General features: G+C 61.9%; 1 protein-coding gene across 1 annotated transcript; it reads left to right on the top strand.

The window, feature by feature from the left end:
- Positions 1-14,388: 14,388 nt before the first annotated feature.
- Positions 14,389-16,754, top strand: CDKN1C (cyclin dependent kinase inhibitor 1C). The gene is made up of 4 exons (XM_068978778.1): positions 14,389-14,494; positions 14,668-15,308; positions 15,844-15,980; positions 16,093-16,754. Exons 2-3 carry the CDS (start codon positions 14,678-14,680, stop codon positions 15,975-15,977), a joined length of 765 nt encoding a protein of 254 aa, XP_068834879.1. The 5' UTR covers positions 14,389-14,494; positions 14,668-14,677; the 3' UTR covers positions 15,978-15,980; positions 16,093-16,754.
- Positions 16,755-18,821: the final 2,067 nt, after the last annotated feature.

Below are 18,821 nucleotides of genomic sequence, written 5' to 3'. Positions count from 1 at the left end.
CACCTCCTGTGGACCTGCTCCCCCCACACAGAGCAGTCACAGCCTCCCGGCTGGATCTGAGCACAGCTGGGGAGGAGGGCTTCTCAGAGGAGGTGATCCCTCTGCAGAGTCCTGAGGATGAGCTGGAGGTGCCCCCGTCACACTCCTGCTGCTTGTGATGGTGGTGAGGTGGGCGTGTGCAGGCAGGTGTGTGTGCACGTGTCTGTGCGTGTGGGAGAGGGCAGAGACGCCCAGTATGCAGGACGCACGTGGAGGTGGCTCACTGATTGCCCTGACTGCCGTGGAGCCCGGGCTCCAAGCCCGCCGCTTCTAGAAGGACCTCGAGCTGATGTGCTGATCATGACTGAAGGGGGTGGGCCGGTCAGAGGTGTGTCTGCAGTCCCAAGGAGGGGCACGCAGACTCAGATAGGACGTGGTGACGCAGAATGAGAGTCTGCAAATCCAAGGAAGGAGGAGCTGGCAGCGTTTGTGGGTGGTGGCCGTCAGCTGAGAAGGAGCCAGGGTGTGTTCGGGGGGCGGGGTCTGGAGGGGAGAACCTCCTGGGGCTCAGTGCTCGAGGAGGTGGAGCTGTGGCTCACACACAGGTGCGGGAGGTGAGGTCTGAGCTGGAGGTGCAATAGCATGTCTCCCGGATCAAGACAGTATTTAGGGCCCTGATGCTGAAAGAGTGAAAAAGCCGGCTTAAAACTCAACGTTAAAAACAAACCAAAACAAAACAAAACCAAAGATCATGGCATCTGTCCCATCACTGCATGGCAAATAGAAGGGGGAAAAGTGGAAGCAGTGATAGATTTTATTTTCTCGGGCTCCCAAATCATTGCAGACAGTGACTGAAGCCATGAGATTTAAAGACGCTTGCTCCTTAGAAGGAAAGCTATGGCAAATCTAGACAGTGTATTAAAAAACAGAGACATCACTTTGCCAGCAAAAGTCCCTATAGTCAAAGCTGTGGTTTTCCCAGTCGTCAGGCATGGATGTGAGAACTGTACCATAAAGAAGGCTGAGCGCTGAAGAATTGATGCTTTCAAACTGTGATGCTGGAGAAGACTCTTGAGAGTCCCTTGGACAGCATGGAGATCAAACCAGTCAATCCTGAAGGTGGTCAACCCTTAATATTCATTGGAAGGACTGAGGCTGAAGCGGAAGCCCCAGTAGTTTGGCCACCTGATGCAAAGATCTGACTCATTTGAAAAGACCCTGATCCTGGGAAAGATGGAAGGCGGGAGGAGAAGCGGATGACAGAGGACGAGATGGTCAGATGGCATCACCGACTCAATGGACATGAGTTTGAGCAAACTCTGGGAGACGGTGATGGACAGGGAGGCCTGGCGCGTGGCAGCCTGTGGAATTGCGAAGGTCGGACACGGCTGAGAGACTAAGCAACAGCTCTGGGAGAGAAGCCCAGGAGGGGACTGATGGGGGTGCCGGGGACCTGTGTCTGTTACTCTGGCTCTTCCCCAAGGGCTCACCTCACTGTCACCTCTTCAGGGAAGCCAAGGAGGTTTTGGCTGGAGCAGGACCAGGGCTGGGGGCAGGTCTCCAGGACAGCTGATCTTCCCAGCCCAGGTGCTGAGGAACCTACCAGAACTGGAGTCTGTGACATAGACTTTGGGGACTGCAGTCTGGGCAGGGACTTCTTGGAGGAGGGAGCAGGGACTGTGCCTTGTATGGGTTCCTGCTCCCCTGTGGGTGGGGTCCTGGGACTGAGCCTTCAGGACTGGATCTGACCATGTCCCCGGCGGAGGGGCTGCCAGCCGCCGGGGGCTTCTCTGCTGGCCTCTCGTGATGCGGGGCCCCCTGGATCCAGGGTCCAGGCAGAGGCAAGGCTGCAGAGGCCTGGAGTCCCAGCTCTCACCCCCTGGCTCTGCCCCACTCCCAGCCCAGTGCTAGGGTGCAAGGGCCCACATGGTGGGGTGGGGGGCCACTCCCTCCAGGGGCTCTTGCTTGCCGATGGTCACAACCGAGAGAGGAAGACAGCTTTGACGGGGAAGCACGGTGCGTAGGCTGCTGGAGGTGGCATCCAGGCCAGAGGCCTGCAGACCGGAGGCCCTGGGGCCCTCAGATGACCTCTGGGGTACACTGTGTGATGGCCACGTGCTCCTATGACCAGGGGACCCTGCTCTTGAGACCCTCAAGGAGGTGCTGACGGCCCCAGCTTGCCTGGGGCCTGGGGCTTCCCATGTGCAAAGAGGAACCGTCCTGGACAAGCAGGACCACCCAATTATCCCGCCCCTCAGGTCCCTGGAAGCCAGACTCACACTGGGCTTTGACTACATGAAGGACTGGGGGACGCTGGGGTGGGGGGCAGCCCAGGCGGCAGAGTGGGGGTGGCATGGTGAGGTCGCAGGCCCCATCTCCAGGGCCCTGGGGTTCTGCAGGAACTGCAGCCTCAAGGGAGGGGTGTCCATCCAGGAGAGCCAGGGGCGAGTGGCCGGCCGCCAGTGGTCAGGCATGGGCGATGGTGGGAGGGCCAAAGGGCAACGTGGAAGCAAAAGACGAGCCTTCCAACTTCACAAGAAAGCAGGGCTCAGAGGGAAGAGCCACACACCTGTGCACCAGGCTGGGAGCGGAGAGGGCCCGAGGCAGGACACGCGGTCTGGACGCATTCCTCTCCACGTGCTCCGGGTGTCACTGTCCCTGAGACAGGCACAGGCCTGAGGGACTTGGAGGGAGCTTGCTCTCTCTCCCCAAGGACCACCTCCTCCCGTCCTGGGCCTCATCTCCTGCTAGAAGGGACCGCCATGTTCTGACCATCCATCCCATGTCCGCGTCTCCCGGAACCTCTGCCCATCAGGAACTCAGCAGAGAATCCAGGGAGAAGCAGGGAGACTTCTAGGACCCAGAAGAGAAGCCACAAACCCCCGCAGCCCTGCTTACCCTAGAGCCCCGCTCTGGCCAGCACCGGTCCCCTCCTGCTGCTGGACGGCAGTTCCAGGGAGCCTGGCCGTTTGGGTTCCGTTGGGGGCAGCCAGACTGATGGCTCCAGGAGTGGCAAGCAGTAGCTGCCCATCTCTGCTCTGGGCACCCTGGGACTTGTTGGGTAGGTTTCTAGGGCCCCTGCTGCCTTCTGTCCCTGGGCCTCTGGTTGATGCCCAGCTCGGGCGTGGCCAGGTCTCACACGCATTTTGCGAATGGGAATGCCAGCTACGAGGGATGAGCTGGGCCTCTCTCTCTGCCCCTGCCACCCTGGGACTCAGCCCTGCCGGATGAACCAGTGAGCACAGTCAGGGCACCAGTGGGACACCCTGGTCCAGGCCTTCATCTGAACAGTCAAGGAAGAGAGCTCTGCAAGGCCATGGAGCCAACAGTGGCCAACCGGGGGCCAGACCTGCTCTTCAGGCAGCCCTGCTGGGCCAGCATGTCCACGGCTTAGCCGGCCTGGGCAAGCGTCTCATCCTCTCAAGCCTCAGCTTCCCCATCTGTGAAATGGTGTGCGTTCTCAATCGCTCAGTCATGTCCAGTTCTTTGTGAGCCCATGGACTATAAACTGCCCGGTTCCTCTGTCCATGGAATTTTTCAGGCAAGAATATCGGAGTGGGTTGCCATTTCCTCCTGCAGGGGATCTTCCTGATCCAGGGATCAAACCTGAGTCTCTTGTGTCTCCTTCATTGCAGGCAGATTCTTTTTTAAAAAAGCATGTTTATTTACTTTTAATTGATTGATGATTGCTTTATAATATTGGTTTCATTTCTGTCATTCATCCACATGAATTAGCCATCAGTGTACATATGACAGCCTTCCCGGTGGCTGAGCGGGGAAGAATCTTGCCTATAGTGCAGAAGTTGCTGGAGAGGCAGGTTCCACCCCTGGGTCAGGAAGATCCCCTGGAGGAGGGCAGGGCAACGCACTCCAGTATTCTTGTCTGGAGAATCCCATGGAGAGAGGAGCCTGGTGGGCTACAGTCCATAGGGCTGCAAAGCGTCAGGCAAGACAGAAGTAGCAGGCACGCACGTACATGTGTCCCCTCCCTCTTGAAACTCTCTCCCACCCTCTGCCCCTTCCCACCCCTCTAGGTTGTTACGGAGCCCTGGTTTGAGCTCCCTGAGTGGCACAGCAAATCCCCACTGGCTGTCTATTTACACAGTAGTGTATACGCGTCCCCGCTGCGCTCTCCACTCACCTCACCCTCTCCCTCCCGTGTCCATGCGTCTGCTCTCTCTCTCTCTGACTGCGTCTCCATCGCTGCCCTGACGGCAGCACCATCTTTCTAGACTCCACATATGTGAGTTAATATTTGTCCTTCTCTTTCTGACTTACTTCACTCTGTAGAATGGGCTCTAGGCTCATCCACCTCATTAGAACTGACCCAGATGCGTTCCTTTCTATGGCCGAGTAGCATTCCATCCTATGTACGTACCACAGCCTCTTTATCCATTCATCCGTCCGCGGACACCTAGGTTGCCTTCTCGTCCTCGATATTGAACAGCGCTGCAGTGGACACTGAGGTACATGTGTATTTTTCAGGTTTGGTTTCCTCGGGGTATATGCCTGGAAGTGGGATTGCTGGGTCCTATGGTGGTTTTGTTCTTGGTTTTTAAAGGAATCTCCGTTCCATCTCCCACAGTGGCTGCATCAGTTTACATTCCCACCAGCAGTGCAAGAGTGTCCCTTTTCTCCACACTCTCTCCAGCACTTGTTGTTTGTGGATTTTTTGACGATGGCCATTCTGACCAGTGTGAGGTGACAGCTCCTTATAGGTTTGATGTGCAGTTCTCTAACAATGAGCGATGTTGAGCATCTTTTCATGTGTTTATTAGCCACTCATATGTTTTCTTTGAAGAAATGTCTGAGAAGCTCTTCTGCCCACTTTTTGCTTGGGAGGTTTGTTTTTCTGCTGTTGAGTTGTATGAGCTGCTTGCATATTTTGGAAATTGCTCCTTTGTCGGGTGTTTTGTTTGCTATTATCTCCTCCCATTCTGAGGGTTGTCTTTGCACCTAGCTTATACTTTCCTCTGCTGTGCAAAACTTTAACTAGGTCTCATTTGTTTGTTTTTCCTCTTATTTCCATTACCCTAGGAGGTGGGTCATAGCGGATCTTGTGACTTCTGTCCACAATGTTCTGCCTGTGTTTTCTTCCAAGAGTTTACAGTTTCTGGTCTTATATTTCAGGGCTTCCTTGGGGGCTCAGGGGTAAAGAATCTGCTTGCAGTGCAGGAGCCGAGGGAGACGTGGGTTTGATTCCTGGGTTGGGAAGATCCCCTGGAGGAAGGCATGGCAACCCACTCCGGTATTCTTGCCTAGAGAATCCCATGGACAGAGGAGCCTGGCAGGCTACAGTCCACGGGGTCACAAAGAGTCAGACACAGCATGTGTGGTCTTACATTTAGGTCTTTAACCCATTTTAAGTTTATCTTTGTGTATGGTGTTAGGAAGTGTTCTAATTTCGTTCTTTTACGTGTAGCTGTCCAGTTCTCCCAGCACCACTTACTGGAGACTGCTGCTGCTGCTGCTAAGTCACTTCAGTCGTGTCTGACTCTGTGGGACCCCATAGACAGTAGCCTACCAGGCTCCACTGTCCCTGGGATTCTCCAGGCAAGAACACTGGAGTGGGTTGCCATTTCCTTCTCCATAGCATGAAAGTGAAAAGTAAAAGCAAAGTCGATCAGTCATATCCGACTCCTAGCGACCCCATGGACTGCAGCCTACCAGGCTCCTCTGTCCATGGGATTTTCCAGGCAAGAGTACTGGAGTGGGGTGCCATTGCCTTCTCCGATTGAAGAGACTACCTTTTCCCAATTGCATATTTTTGCTTCCTTTGTCAAAGATCAGGCGCCCATAGGTGTGTGGGTTTATCTCTGAGCTTTCTACCTTGTTGCATCAGTTTATTCTGTTTCCGTGCCAGTACCATACTGTCTTGATGACTGTGGCTTTGTAGTATAGCCTATACCTTTGTAGTATATACCTGAAATCAGGTAAGTTGATTTCTCCGGCTCCATTCTTCTTTCTCTCAAGACTGCTTTGGCTATTTGAGGTCTTTTGTGTTCCCACACGAATTGTGAAATTTTTTGTTTAGTTCTGTGAAAAACACCATTGGTAATTTGATATGCGGGTGGATTCTTTACTGCTGGGCCAAAGGGGACAGTGCTGATTCCTCCCTCGTAAGATACATACGCGGGTTTAATGGAGCAATTTGCACGCAAGTTGCGTGGCTGGGGGTGGCTGCCTGGCACCAAGTGGGCGTGCTGCCAGCAGTAGCTGGGTCCGAGCCAGGGCCACTGCTGAGCGTCAGGCATGTGTGCGGTGGGTTGGACAGCCTGAGCGTTAGCTGGAGGCCCCCCAGGCACGGCGGTCTGCATACACAGTCACCCCTGGGTGGGGCGGGGTCCCAGCTGCTTGTTACGGAAAGACCGCTTCATCCCGTCTGACGGTTTATTGGGGAACCGCACAGGACTGGGTGGTGCAGATGCTTTTGCTGAGGTCTGAGTCACACTGCCAGCCCGTGTCCCCGGGCTCGGAGCGAACGTCCAGGTTTTATTACAAAGGCAGCCAGTGGGGTCTTCAGGGCTCAGCTGTGCCTTGCCCTCCCACTAGGTCTGGAGGGAGAGACCCACCGGGAGGCTGCTCGCCCTTCTCAAGCAGGGCCTGCTAGGCCAGGCGCACAGACACGGCCTCGGAGCCTCTTCGGGAGCCACGCAGATGAGAAAGTGAGGTGCAGAGCGGTCACCCATTCTTCCTTTGCCCCAGGAGGAGGCGGTCACTCTGCCCAGCTTCGAAGCCCACAGATCTGCCCCCGCCCGGTTCCTCCTGCCGTGTGAAGCCTACCAGCAGAGAGTAAAGTGGCAGAGGTGGAAAAGCCAGATGCCACCAGCAGGAATCCGGGCTCCGCGGCACTCTGGGGGCAGCTGTGGCTGGTGGCCAGACCCCTTGACCCCCAGCAAGGGCCTGCTGCTTCTCACCTGCCACCTGTGTTCCAAAGTCACGAGGCGCCGTCCTCCTGATCCCCCCGCCTTCCACCTGCCGCCACCCCAGGCTCCTGGAGCCCTCAGACCTGCTGGGGCCCCCAGCCCCTAGCCTGGGGCCCCGTCATGACCCGCTTGACTGCCTCTCTCACCTCGTTCCCAGGCGCTGGCACCTGCCTCCACCACTCAAACTACAGGAGCCTGGACCCCCAGCTAGAAAGCTCCGGTGCTCCCTGAGCCTTCAGGATGAAACCAGTCCTGAGCCAGACGGAGCCCCGGGCCCTGCGAGCCAGCCCTCTCCTGCCCCCACCCGGCCCATGCCCATCTCCCTCTGCGGGGCACCAGCCGAGGTGGGCTGGGAATGCCCGGCCCCTTCCCTGCCTGAGGCCCCCTCCCTTCCCAAGCAGCTCCTCCTCGTCCCAGACCTGGACTGGCCCCTGCTGGGGGCTCCTGCTGGAGCCCGCATCTCCCCCTCATCGCACGACCCCTCCCCCCAGGAGCTGTGGAGGATCGGGGCTTGTGCCTGGTTGTGAGTGGCTTGGATGTGGATTGCAGGCCTTCCCTGGCGGCTTGCAGGCTTCCCTCGGGGTGTAGGCTTATTTTCGGGTGTGGACAGCTGCTGGAGAATGCGGGGAACGCACGTCCTCTCAAGCTTGCGTCTTATCTGCTGCTCCCCAGTCAGATGCTCCCGCCTAAGGGGCCCGCATGTGCCCACATGGCTCCAGGCCCTGGCTCCCAGCCCAGAAACAAGGGTTATGATTACTGATTTGGTTGTTGATGTTATTAGGTGGATCAGAGTTCAGTTCGCAGACCAGGGGTTGAACCCAGGCATGTGCCAGGGAAAGTGCCCAGTTCAAACCACTGGGCCACCAGGGAGCTCCCCAGCTGTGCATCAGGAGGGAGGGCCACGTGCAGTGGCTGCCCAGGCCCTGCAGCGGGCGCCGGGCATGCCTTAGAGGGGGCTCAGACCAGCGGCCCCAGTGGAGGGGGCGAAGGCAGGGGCGCTGGGGTGAGGCCTGGCCCCTGATGGGAAGAAGAGGAGGAGGGGGAGGTAACGGGGGGGGGGGGCAGCAGGGAAGGAGGGAAGGAGTGGGGGGAAGGGCAGGGCAGGGTCAGGCCTGGGGAAGGGGGCTGGGGAAGGGCAGCAGGGCCTCACCTGGGGTCTGTGGCCTCTGCCTCCCCACTCCCCGCCCCCGCCCCCGCCCCTGCCCCTGCTCCCTGGCTCCTGCCCGGCCCTGGAGACAGGGGAGGCCCAACACTACTTCCCACTAAGGTGTGAGTGACACCTAGGGGTGCTAGGTCGGTTTTGAAACTGAGGCTTCCCCGCTCCACAGACTTGGCCGGCCACACTGGGCAGACCCCCACCCCAATCTCAGACTTGCGACTCAGGGGTCACAGGGGATGAGGCCCTTGTCCGAGCCACCCACAGGGTGAGGAAGCGGCAAGGTGCGCAGGCGAGGGCGCAGCCGGGGCTGGGGCACGGCTGGGGTCCCGGTGCGCTCTGGGCGGGCTGCAGCGGACGGCGGTGCCGCCAGTGGACACCAGGGGGCAGCAGGCCTCCAGTCTCGGGCTTCGGGGCCGCGGAGGCCGGGTGGGGAGGGGGCCGGGGCCTCGGGCGCCCGCTCACGTGCAGGACGGGGCCCCCTCGCCTCAGCCCCTCTGCCGGGGCCATCGTGGGGCGGGGGGAGGGGGGCGGGACAGACACCCCTGGCGCCGAGCGCCCGCTCTGCCCAGCCCTGGTCTCAGGGGAGGGCTGGCTTTCACCTTCTGACCCCTGTCCTGATCAGCTGCTGCGCTCACCTTGGAAACTCGCCCGGGGGGAGTTGGGGAAACGTGAAGAAAGAGTGGACGGGGGGAGGGGACGGGTGGCGAGGGCGGCGGCGGCTCCTGCATCGGGCTGGCCGCCCAGTACTGGGTCAATACTAGCGCTCAGCGGGGTCTCAAACGAGGTCTCTCAGAGGCCCGGAACCCCCTCTCTTTTTGGGTGACGGCAGACCAGGTCCTGCTGGGGTGCGGGGCGGGGGGAAGCGCTCACACCTCCTCCCTGGCATTTCAGCTCCTAAACCAGGTGGGGTGGCGGAAGCAGGGAGGGAGGTGGGTCCCCGGTGTACCCGGGTGGACAGAAGATGCTCACGGGGGACCCCACTAATTCAAGAAGACGAGACAGGAAGTGGGGGGCGTCGTGGGCCTGAGGTCTGGGGGTGGGGGCAGCTTATTCCCGAGGCAGGACTGTCCAGTCTCTCCTGCGGGCGAGGAGGGGAGCCTGGTGGGGCTCAGAGGTGACCACAGAGGGGTCTGAGGGGGGCCCCGGGACCCTCCTCGGTTGCCTGCCCCTTGCCCCAGGACCCCCTCCTCAGCCCTGGGAGGCTGTCTGGAGCCTTGGGTGACCAGGGTCTCCGGGGGCCGTTCAGAACTGAAGCCAGAAAAGTCCGCGGCAAGGTGGGGACGAGGGATCCCCCTGCTTGAGAGCGCGGAGAGCCGCCCCGGGCTACTTTGGAGTTGGGGCTGGGGCGCTCTGGGGCCCAGGACTGCTCCTTTTTCCCCCTACTCCCCGCCCAGGGCTGCCCAGTCTCTCCCGCCGATTCGGGGGAGGGGGGCGTGAGGACCCCGGCCGGGACCCCCGAGCACAAGGCCATCCCTGTAATCGGAGCTTCAGATTCGCATCGTGCAACTTGTGGACGCGTCAGCGGAGGGAGGCCGGCACCTGCGGAGGACGTGCCTGGCAGCGGCCCGAGAACAGCCCGTCCTGGGGGGGCCGGGGGCGGGGCGAGCCAAGCGCGGGAACTCGGTGCGGGAGGGACAGCCTGGCCGCGCGGGCGCTGGGCGCCGGCCAAGTGCGCCGGGAACCCTCCTGAGCAGGCGCGCGGGCGCAGAGCCGGTCGGGCCGCCCATCGCTGGGGGCTGTCGGTTAATCTGTAACTCTCCATCCCCCTTGAAGGCCCCATCTTACAGAAGAGGGAAGGTGAGGCTTAGAGGGGCCTGCGGGGCCGGCCCGGGGCCTTGGTGCGGTTCGCTACTGCGGGATGCGCCTTGACGCCCCAGGCACGCTGCGTGGGCTGGTGGAGGGCCTTGCCCTTGTGGGCGCCAGGTGGACAAGCTAAGACATACATGGAGGAAGGAAGACTTGACCCAGCAGGAGCATGGTCACCTCCCTGGTGGGATGAACCTTAGGGGTCAGCCATCCCTGCAGGGCTTGGCAGCCATGTCAGGGGAGGTAACCTGTGGGCTCTTCTTTCCTCTCCTGCTTTCCTGCCTACCAGACCCTCAGAGGAGTCCAGGGGGCTGGGCCAGGGGCACGAACCAGCTGCCCTTGGGCGCTGGGTGACCACAGGCAGTGTGCTTAACCTGTCTGAGCCCTGGGCTCCTCTCTTGGAAAATGGGCATCCAAACATCTCCTTCTGCCGGTTCTGGAAAGGGTTATGAGGCAAGGTGCCCAGCCGGGGTGCAGGGCAGGCTGGAGGTCGCTGACAAGTGCGGTGGGGGAGGTGCACAGGGCAGAGCAGTCACCTATCTCACAGATTCGAAACTGTAAAAAGTACAATTCCACCGTGAGGTCAGCGTTCACCCTGTCCCTCCAGACTTCGCAGATGGGGCACCACTCTGGATAGCAGTTGGGGAGCTGCTGGGAGGGGCACAGACACAGAGAGGCCCAGAAGAACTGCGGTGGATGGCCCCCCCAACACACACTGGCCCAGTGGGACCCCCGGGGAAAGGGGGGTTGGGGGCAGCTAGAGGGGCGGCTGGTGGGGGACTCGGCCAGCAGGGGGCAGCATGTGGCTGAGAATGGCGCTTTCCAGGCACCAGGCACCAGGCTCCCACTTAAGTCCAGAAGAGCTCCCACTCCCAGCCTCAGCCTCCACAGCTGTAAACAGAGCCCACAGCACCCATGACTGCCTGCGGGCCTCTGTGAGGACTAAACCCCGCCGGGGCCTTGACCACTGTAAGCTGGAGCAGGCCCTTGGACCTTACCCAGCCTTCGCTCCTCACCTAGACTGTGCCCGCCTGGGTATACCTGGGCCATCGATGGGAGTCGGGGGGACCAGTGTCTGTCGCAGACACCCCTCATTTTCACAGTGGCTGAAGATGCTATAAAAGTTCATTTCACACTCCCAAGACGGTCAGGTGGGTGTGCAGAGGGCGCTGCTGGGGCGGGGGGAGTCCCACGCTGGGGGGCTTTCGGGGCTCCTGCCTGGAGGCGGAGGATTGCCCTGTGGGCCTGGTGGGGAAGCGGCCCCTGCCCACGTTCTGTAGCCTCCCCCTGCCCCCACTCCCGGACGCTAAGGGCTTGAGGAGAACCACGTGGTTCAGTGTGCTTAGAGCAGAAGGCAGAGGTTTGGTGAGCTCGCAGCTTTTCCTGTGCCTTCCTCGGTTGGCCCAGGCGAGAGCTACAGTGATGCAGGATGCCAGCAGGGGGCCCGGTGCTTATGCCTGCCACCCCGGCCCCCTCACCCCCTCATCCCCGCTGTAAATAGGCTCTGCTCCCCTGCCCTCTTGCAGGATTTGGGGGCGAGAGTAGCCACACCCCTCCCAGTTCTGATGTCTGTACAAACCTTGTTCCTTTTCGCTTGCTCTCTTCCTTCGGCTACATTTTTAATTACAAAAGTAGAGCCTGGTTGTTGTACCTAGATAGATGCTCGCTCTCAGAGGCTGTGGGCCTCTTCTCAGGGCAGAGCTCAGCTCCCCCTTGCCCTCCATCCCAGGTTCAGGGAGGGATCTAGCCCACTCCTGGGACCAGCAGGCTCAGTAGGCCAGTGGGTACCACCCTGGGTCAAATTCTAGATCCCAGACTCAGAAAATCACCTCCCTGCACTAACAAGGTGGCCCAGAGAGGAGGTGTCCCCACAGCCCCTGGAGAAGTGTTCAGTAGGAGGTCAGAAGCCTGGCTGCTCTCTGCTCCCTCCCCTGTAGGACAGGTGGGGCTCAGCGAGGGGGGCCCCCGGGAACCATCCTGCCCAGGGCTCAGCTGCCCGAGGGCTACACGGCTGCTGCGCTGTGTGACCTGGTGAGATGGCATACCCACCCCCGTCCGTGGAGATCAGGCTCTGAGTCACAGGCTGCTGGGCTTGTCACTGTGGAAGCCGTGGGGCCCACCTGCCTGGACTCAGCTGGCACCCGTGGAGGTGTCCTGTGTGCCCCGAAGTGGGAGGGGCAGCCCTCCCACGCCGTCCCCTGACGGTGCATGCAGAGGGCAGGTCACGTGGAGGCCTGGTTTAGGACCAGATCCCGATAATCTACCAGGCGCGTGCTAGGCCTTAGCCCTGTGGGGCCCTGGGCAGGCAGGTGCTCACACCAGGAGGCAGTCCCTGGGGGTCCAGAGCGGGGCTGGGAGGGTGGCGGCTTCTCAAAAGGAGACAGTCTGGAGACAACGCCTGGGCTGGGGGCTGGCCCTTCCCTGGCCTGTCTTCCTGGATGGCTGGAGCCGGGGCATCCTGACCCAGTGGGAAATCCTCGGGTCGAGGGCACATGGTTCCACGTTGTGCGTTCACTGCCCGCTGTGATCTGTGCATACGGCCTCTGGGGAGGCTGGCGCGGCCGTGGCACTCGGGTGGGGCGAGGCCCAGGCTGGGAGACACGAGCCCCGCCCAAGGGATCCACAGGGCCAGGGCAGCCTTTGTCATCTTGTTTTTATTTTCCCGAAGGTAAAAACGTGCAGTATCTGTACTTGCTGTGGGAAATTTGGACTAGAGTGTACAAAAAAGAATAAAGAAATTGACACAAAGCATCAACTTTGGTCTTGCTCTCCAGAGCCAAGAGTGGTGCCCTGTCCCTCAGCTGGGTTGATGCCCCTCCCTTCAAACCTTGCCTCCCCTGAGCCACCTCCGGGGCGTCTGCAGTGTCATTCCCCAAGTGTTCCGGAACCCACGGGACCCTGTCGGGGAGGCAGACAGGTGGGGTTGGGCCAGCCTCCTCTCACCTCCTTCACTGGGCCCTGGGCTCCCCCAGGTTCTGCTGGGCCCTGCAGCAGGCACCTGGCAGGTCACATCCCTGCCTGGGCCGCAGGAGGCACTTCCTAGGCTCTCAGCCTCAAGACGGGCTGGGCCAAGGCGAAGCAGATGAGTGCGATGGTCTCCTGTGACCCGGCTCAGAGAGCACCAAGGAGCGGGAGGCGGGCGGTCATGACCCTGCCTGGCAGAGCCTTCCCTTTCTGGGCTGACCTCTCGGCCTGCCACTGTGGTTCGGCGCACTAGCATTTTTAGGGGTGTACTTTTCAACTAACAATGTTTATGGGCGCAAATGAAGGGGTGCCAGCCTTCCAGGATGGAGGAAGAGAGGTGCAGCTCTGGAGCAGAGCTGACTGCCCGCCCGTAATTTGGGGTTTCCCTCGGTGACAGAGATAGGGTTGGCCCAGAGGGTCAGGATTCAGCATAGGCAGTCAGGGGCCCAGGCTGGGCAGGGCCAGACCACCCCAGTGGAGAAGCCTCCAGTGCCCTGGCCACTGTCGAGCACTACAGCCTCTAGCCAACCAGCCTGGGCAGTCTGGAACCCCCGTCTCTGGCCAAGCCCTATGCAGCTGAGCACCCAGTTAGTGACGTGATGATGGGCACAGCCAGTTTCCCATCCACGGAGCAGGGTGGGTGGCCTCAAGAGCTAGGGTCTTCAGACTCTGGCCCCAGACGATTACAGCTGGCCCTCAAGGTGTCCGCCACTTTGCCCTCGGAGAAAACAGGGGAGCAGAGCTTTCCCCCGCCGGGTCCCCCAGTGCCCTCTTCCTGTTAGCGCGAAGGCCTCCGGTCTACGGGTGTTAGCACTCCAGGTGCGCGGAACCCCTGCAGGGACACAAGCCTTGGGCGTGGCTGGCCGCGCGGGGGCAGCCGAAGACCCCCTCTAGCTCCAGTCAGAGACGAGCTGTCCGCGGCGGCTTAAAGGCTCGTCAACTGGCACCGGAGGCCCAAGGCCGAGCGCAGGCGGCCGGGCTGGACGACCCCCGGGGGGCCAGTTGGGCCAGGCTGCACGCCGGTCCTGCCGGGGGGTCGTCGCCCGCCAAGCCCGAGAGGGCGCGCAGGCTGGGGTGGGGTGGGGGGTCCCGCGCCACCATCGCCTAGCAGCCCCCGCCTCGCAGACAAAGGAGCCGGCGGGGGGCGGGAGCGGGGGGTGGGGGCCGGGGGGGGATGGGGCGAGGGGGCGGGGCGCCGCGGTGTCACGTTACCGCCCGCAGCGCCCTTTAACTCCGGCCCCGCCCCGCGCCCCGCCCCCACCCCCGCCGCCGCGCGCGCCCCGCGGCCTGCCAATCGGCCCTCGCGCCCCGCCCCGCCCTCGGGTGGGTGTGTGCGCAGGGCCAATGGGCGGCGGGCGGGGGCCGGGCCGCCGGAGGGGCGGGGGTAGCGCGGCGCCGGCCAATCGCCGCGGTGTTGTTGAAACTGAAAATACTACATTATGCTAATTGCATCAGGGCCCGCGCGCGGGGGGGTGGGACCCTCGCGTATAAAGGGGCGCGCGAGGACTGGGCGTTCCACAGGCCAAGTGCTCTGCGCTCGGTGGGTGCCAGCCAGGCCAGAGCCAGCCGAGCGAGCGAGGACAGGCACAGAGGGGGCGCGGCCGGCGGCCGGACGACACCGCGAGCGAGCCTCAGGAGCAGTCAGCGGCCCGACAGCCAGGTAGCCGCCGCGGCACACTCCCGCCGCGTCCCCGTGCAAACGCAGACTCCCGCTGCGCGGGGTCTCACTTGCGCGCGGCCCCCGCCCTATTTCCCTCCCCTCCTCCTTTCCCTCTCCTCTCCTGCCTCCCGGCCCCCGCAGCCCCCGGACACGTCCGACGTGTGTCTCCGCAGCGCATTGGCAATGGAGCGCCTGGTCGCCCGCCGCACCTTTCCCATGATCGCGCGCACCAGCGCCTGCCGCAGCCTCTTCGGGCCCGTGGACCACGAGGAGCTGGGGCGTGAGCTGCAGATGCGCCTGGCCGAGCTGAGCGCCGAGGACCAGCGTCGCTGGGACTACAACTTCCAGCTGGACATGCCACTGCGGGGCCCCGGGCGCCTGCAGTGGACCGAGGTGGACAGCGACTCCGTGCCCGCCTTCTATCGCGAGACGGTGCAGGTGGGGCGCTGTCGCCTGCTCCTGGCGCCTCGTCCCCGCCCGGACGGCGCGGTCAATAGCCCGCCTCCCGGGCCGCCGGCCGATGAGTCCCTCGACGGCCTCGGGGAGGCGCCGGCGTCGCCGTCCAGCGGCCCGGCCGTAGCGCCTGCCCAGGCCGCGGCCCCGGCGCCTCAGGAGGGCGCTGAGCAGGAGGCGGTCCCGCCTCCGCGCAGCCAGGAGCCCCAGGCCGAGCCGCCGCACTCAGGGATTTCGGGGCGCCCCGCGCCAGGCACTGCCGCCGCTGCCACCAACACCGCCGCCAGCGGCGCCGCTGCTGCCACCACTGCCGCCGCCGGAGGCGCCGCGATCAAGAAGCTGTCCGGGCCTCTCATCTCCGGTGAGTCCCGCGCGGCCCCGCCCCGGCCCGGCTCGGCCCTGCTTTGTCCGGCCGGCCGGGTTCCCCGGCCCTCGGGGGCCTCGCTTGGTCCCCGCCTCCTCCGTGGCGTTAAAGGGCCCGCAGCGCGCGCGGCGAGGCTGCCCCTGCAACCCGTCCCCACCCTGTGGTCGTGCTCTCGAGAGGTTCGCACGGGAGGGTTGGGAGGGCGCGCCCTGGTCCCCTCCGAGCACGATCCTCGCCTAGGCCGCCGAAGCCCCTCCTCGGGCGCGGCCCGGCGCCGCGATCGCGGCGCGGAGGGGGTTAAGCGCGGCGGTAGCCCCGGGGGGCTTGGCCGCGGGACAAGGGGAAATGCTTACACAGCGCATTGCGCGGCGACGTAAACAAAGCTGACCCGCCGCGGACCTCGGCGCGGGCGGGGACGGCGCCCCCACCGCGGCCCGGCAGCCGCCCGAGCGTCCCCCCACCCCGCCCAGGCCCCCTCTCAGGCTCCCCGGCCCGCCCCGCCATGACCGGCTACGCGTGCTGTCGCCCGCAGACTTCTTCGCCAAGCGCAAGAGACCCGCGCCCGAAGCCAAGGCGTCGAACGAGGTTCCCGCGGGATGCGCCGCGCCTGGCGCCGCTCCAGCCGTCGGCTCGGCTGAGCAAACCCCGCGCAAGCGGCTGCGATGAGAGGTGAGGGCGGCGGCCGCGGCGGGGGTGGGGGTGGGGGGGGTGGGGCGGGGCGCCCCGCGCGGTCCTCGAGGCCCCTCTGTCGCCCCTCGCTCACCGCACTTTTCTCCCGTAGCCTCGTGCCCAAAGAGCCCTGACGGAGCCCGTTGGGCAGCGGACAGGAGAGGAGCGCTGGGCCTCGGCTGGGACCGTCCATGTAGCAGCAACCGGCGGCAGCTGCCGCGAGCAGCGTTCGGTTTCGTGTTTAAAGTTTGACAACTGTGCAATGTATTAATAACGTCTTTTATATCTAAATGTATTCTGCCCAAGGAGTACACTGGTCCCAAGGTGTAAAGCTTTAAGAGTCATTTATATAAAATGTTTAATCTCTGCTGAAACTCAGTGCAAAAAAAATGAAAAAGACAAAAAAAAAAGGAAAAAAGAAAAAAAACCTGTATATTTGTACAAAAAGTTTTTAAAGTTATACTAACTTATATTTTCTATTTATGTGGAGGCGTGGGCCGCTCTGCCACGCCGCAGCTCGGTTATTGGTTATGCCAAAGGCACCTCACTCGCATCTGGTTATCAGCAAATGTAAATTAATTTTTATAGCATATTCTGGGGGAGGGGGTCACTCACAAGCTATAGCTGCCGTACAAGCCCATCTAGCTTGCAGTCTCTTCGCGCTTTCGCTGTCTCTTTTTACTATTATGATTATTTTAAACTTGAAGACAAATCTGTTTTTTAAAAAAATGGTTCCTGAGCCGTCTGCACCACTGCCCCGGCTCCTCGTCCGCCGGGTTCTAAATAAAGAGGCCGAAAAATGCTGCAACTTAGCTCCTGTGTGCCTGTACTGCCTCCAGCTTTCGCCCCGGCACCCCCCAAAAGTTAGGGAGGCAGAGCTCGGGGGAGCAGCCTAAGAGGGCGGGGGACGACGGGGACTTTCTCCTGGCAGCGCTGGCACACGCCCACATACACCAGGGCACTAATTTAGGGATGAGCGGCCCCGCCCTTGCTTTCCGTTTATCACACACACGAACAAGCACACACCCCGTGTAGGGCTCGGAGCGGAGACCAAGACTCAGTTTCCCTGGCTCCGGGGAAACCACCCACACCCCGGCTGCCCAGTGGGACTCAGGTGGGCACCGGCGGGGGCCGGGCTGGCCGCGGACCCGATGAGCGGGACCTGAGCTTTTAAAGTTCTCGAGACCTCGCACAAGGTGGAGCCTCAAGCCTCTCCGAAGCCCCCAGCTTCGTGGGCACCGGTGCCCCCCAGAGTGGGGCCGCAGGACCCAGATGTATTCCTGGCCTGTTGGGCCCGCCGTGGGGGAGGGGCGGGCTGCGGGGGGAAAAGGGGGAGGAGGAGACAAGGGGAGGCGCCCAGCGGCAGGTGGGGGTGGGGAGGGATGCGATGCGCCTCGGCTTCGGCGGAAGAATTGAGGGCTCAGGGCTCGGTCCACGCGCGCACCCATCAGCCTTCTCCAACTGCTCCCTTTTAGTCAAAAGAAGTTTATTATATATATATTTAGTAGCTGACCTATAAACCCCTGAAAATTATGGCTTACAATGGAAAGGGTGACGAAAAAGCGCAAAATCCGACGGCTAGCAGTATTTTTGCTGGTGCCTCAGACCAGGGGAAGCAGAGAAGCGGCGGTGTATTTTTCTGAGTTAACTGTTTTTGGACTGTTTGCGACACTGATGGCCCCCACGGCTCAGGGTCCTGGAGGTTCACTTACCCTCCCCTAGCTGCCTGAAAGGGTCGGGGGAGGGAGATGGAGACAGGTCTCCAGGCTCAGCTGGGGCTGAGAAAAGCCCCCACCTGGGGACACGAGAGTGGGGTCCCTGCTGCCTTCAGCACAACCTGAATACAAGGAGGCCTGCCGTGACTTCAGACTCCACGCCTCTCCTCCAACGCAGGGGTCTGCGCTACGCCTGCCCCCCCCCCCCCCACCTCACACTGTGTGACCAGAAGCCGGCGAAGCCCCGCGAGGGGGTGAGGGTCGGGGGAGCCATCGAGGGCAGCGACGCCCTGCCTGAAGGAGACTCGTGACTGAGGACAGTCTGGCCAGGGTGGGCACCTCCCCACCCCCAAACCCAGTGCCGCCCAGGCATCCTAGCCCCTGTCTGCCTCTCACAGCCCTAGCCCCCGCCTTGGACCTGCGGATGCAGCCCCCTGCCACCTGGATTCCTGGTATCGCCGAGGGTGTCTTTCTCAAAAGCAGCGCCAGGGCCGTGTAGGGATGGGGGCTAGTCCCTCCCATAGGGGAAGGAGCTGCACCAGAGACCCGGAGGTTTCTCCCCATAGGGAAAAAGCCCTGCGTTTTGACAGATATGTGTGACCAGGCAGCTTATTTTGGACCAGGCTGGGAAGACAGAAGGCAGGGCCTTTAACCATAAACCGAGGAAGGGAAGATAAAGGGGCAGAAGCTGAGGAGGGACTGCCCTGGGCAGCGGTGGGCAAGGCGCTTTAGCTGGGTGTTCGGGCATGGGCTGGCACCCATGTGCCAGGCGGGACGGGGCCTGTGCGTGGACCAAGGCTGAGAGGGAGACGAGGTGGCGCACTGGAGCTGGAGGGTCCTGGTGAAGCAGAAGAGTGGGGCCAAGGGGGCCGCATAGGGAGGCCTTCCCCAAAGTGGCCTGGCCTGCTTGGTGCACGTTGCCTGGGCACACCATTTAAGCATTATTCAGTGTAATGGTTCCTTTTAGGGTATGCTTCCGGGGCCTCCTCACTCCCTGGTGTCCCCCTGGTCTCCTGGCCCTTCCTGGGTCTGATGAGCTGGAATAACTGCTGGATTTTGACTCTAGTCAGTAGGGAGCCCTTGGCACGGGGCGGGTTGATTCATGGGAGACGGAAGCTGAGGCAGT

This window comes from Capricornis sumatraensis, chromosome 8 (assembly GCF_032405125.1).
Source record: "Capricornis sumatraensis isolate serow.1 chromosome 8, serow.2, whole genome shotgun sequence".
Lineage (NCBI taxonomy): Eukaryota > Metazoa > Chordata > Mammalia > Artiodactyla > Bovidae > Capricornis > Capricornis sumatraensis.
Note: the sequence above shows the minus strand (reverse complement) of the source record. Positions and strands in the feature narration are given on the sequence as shown.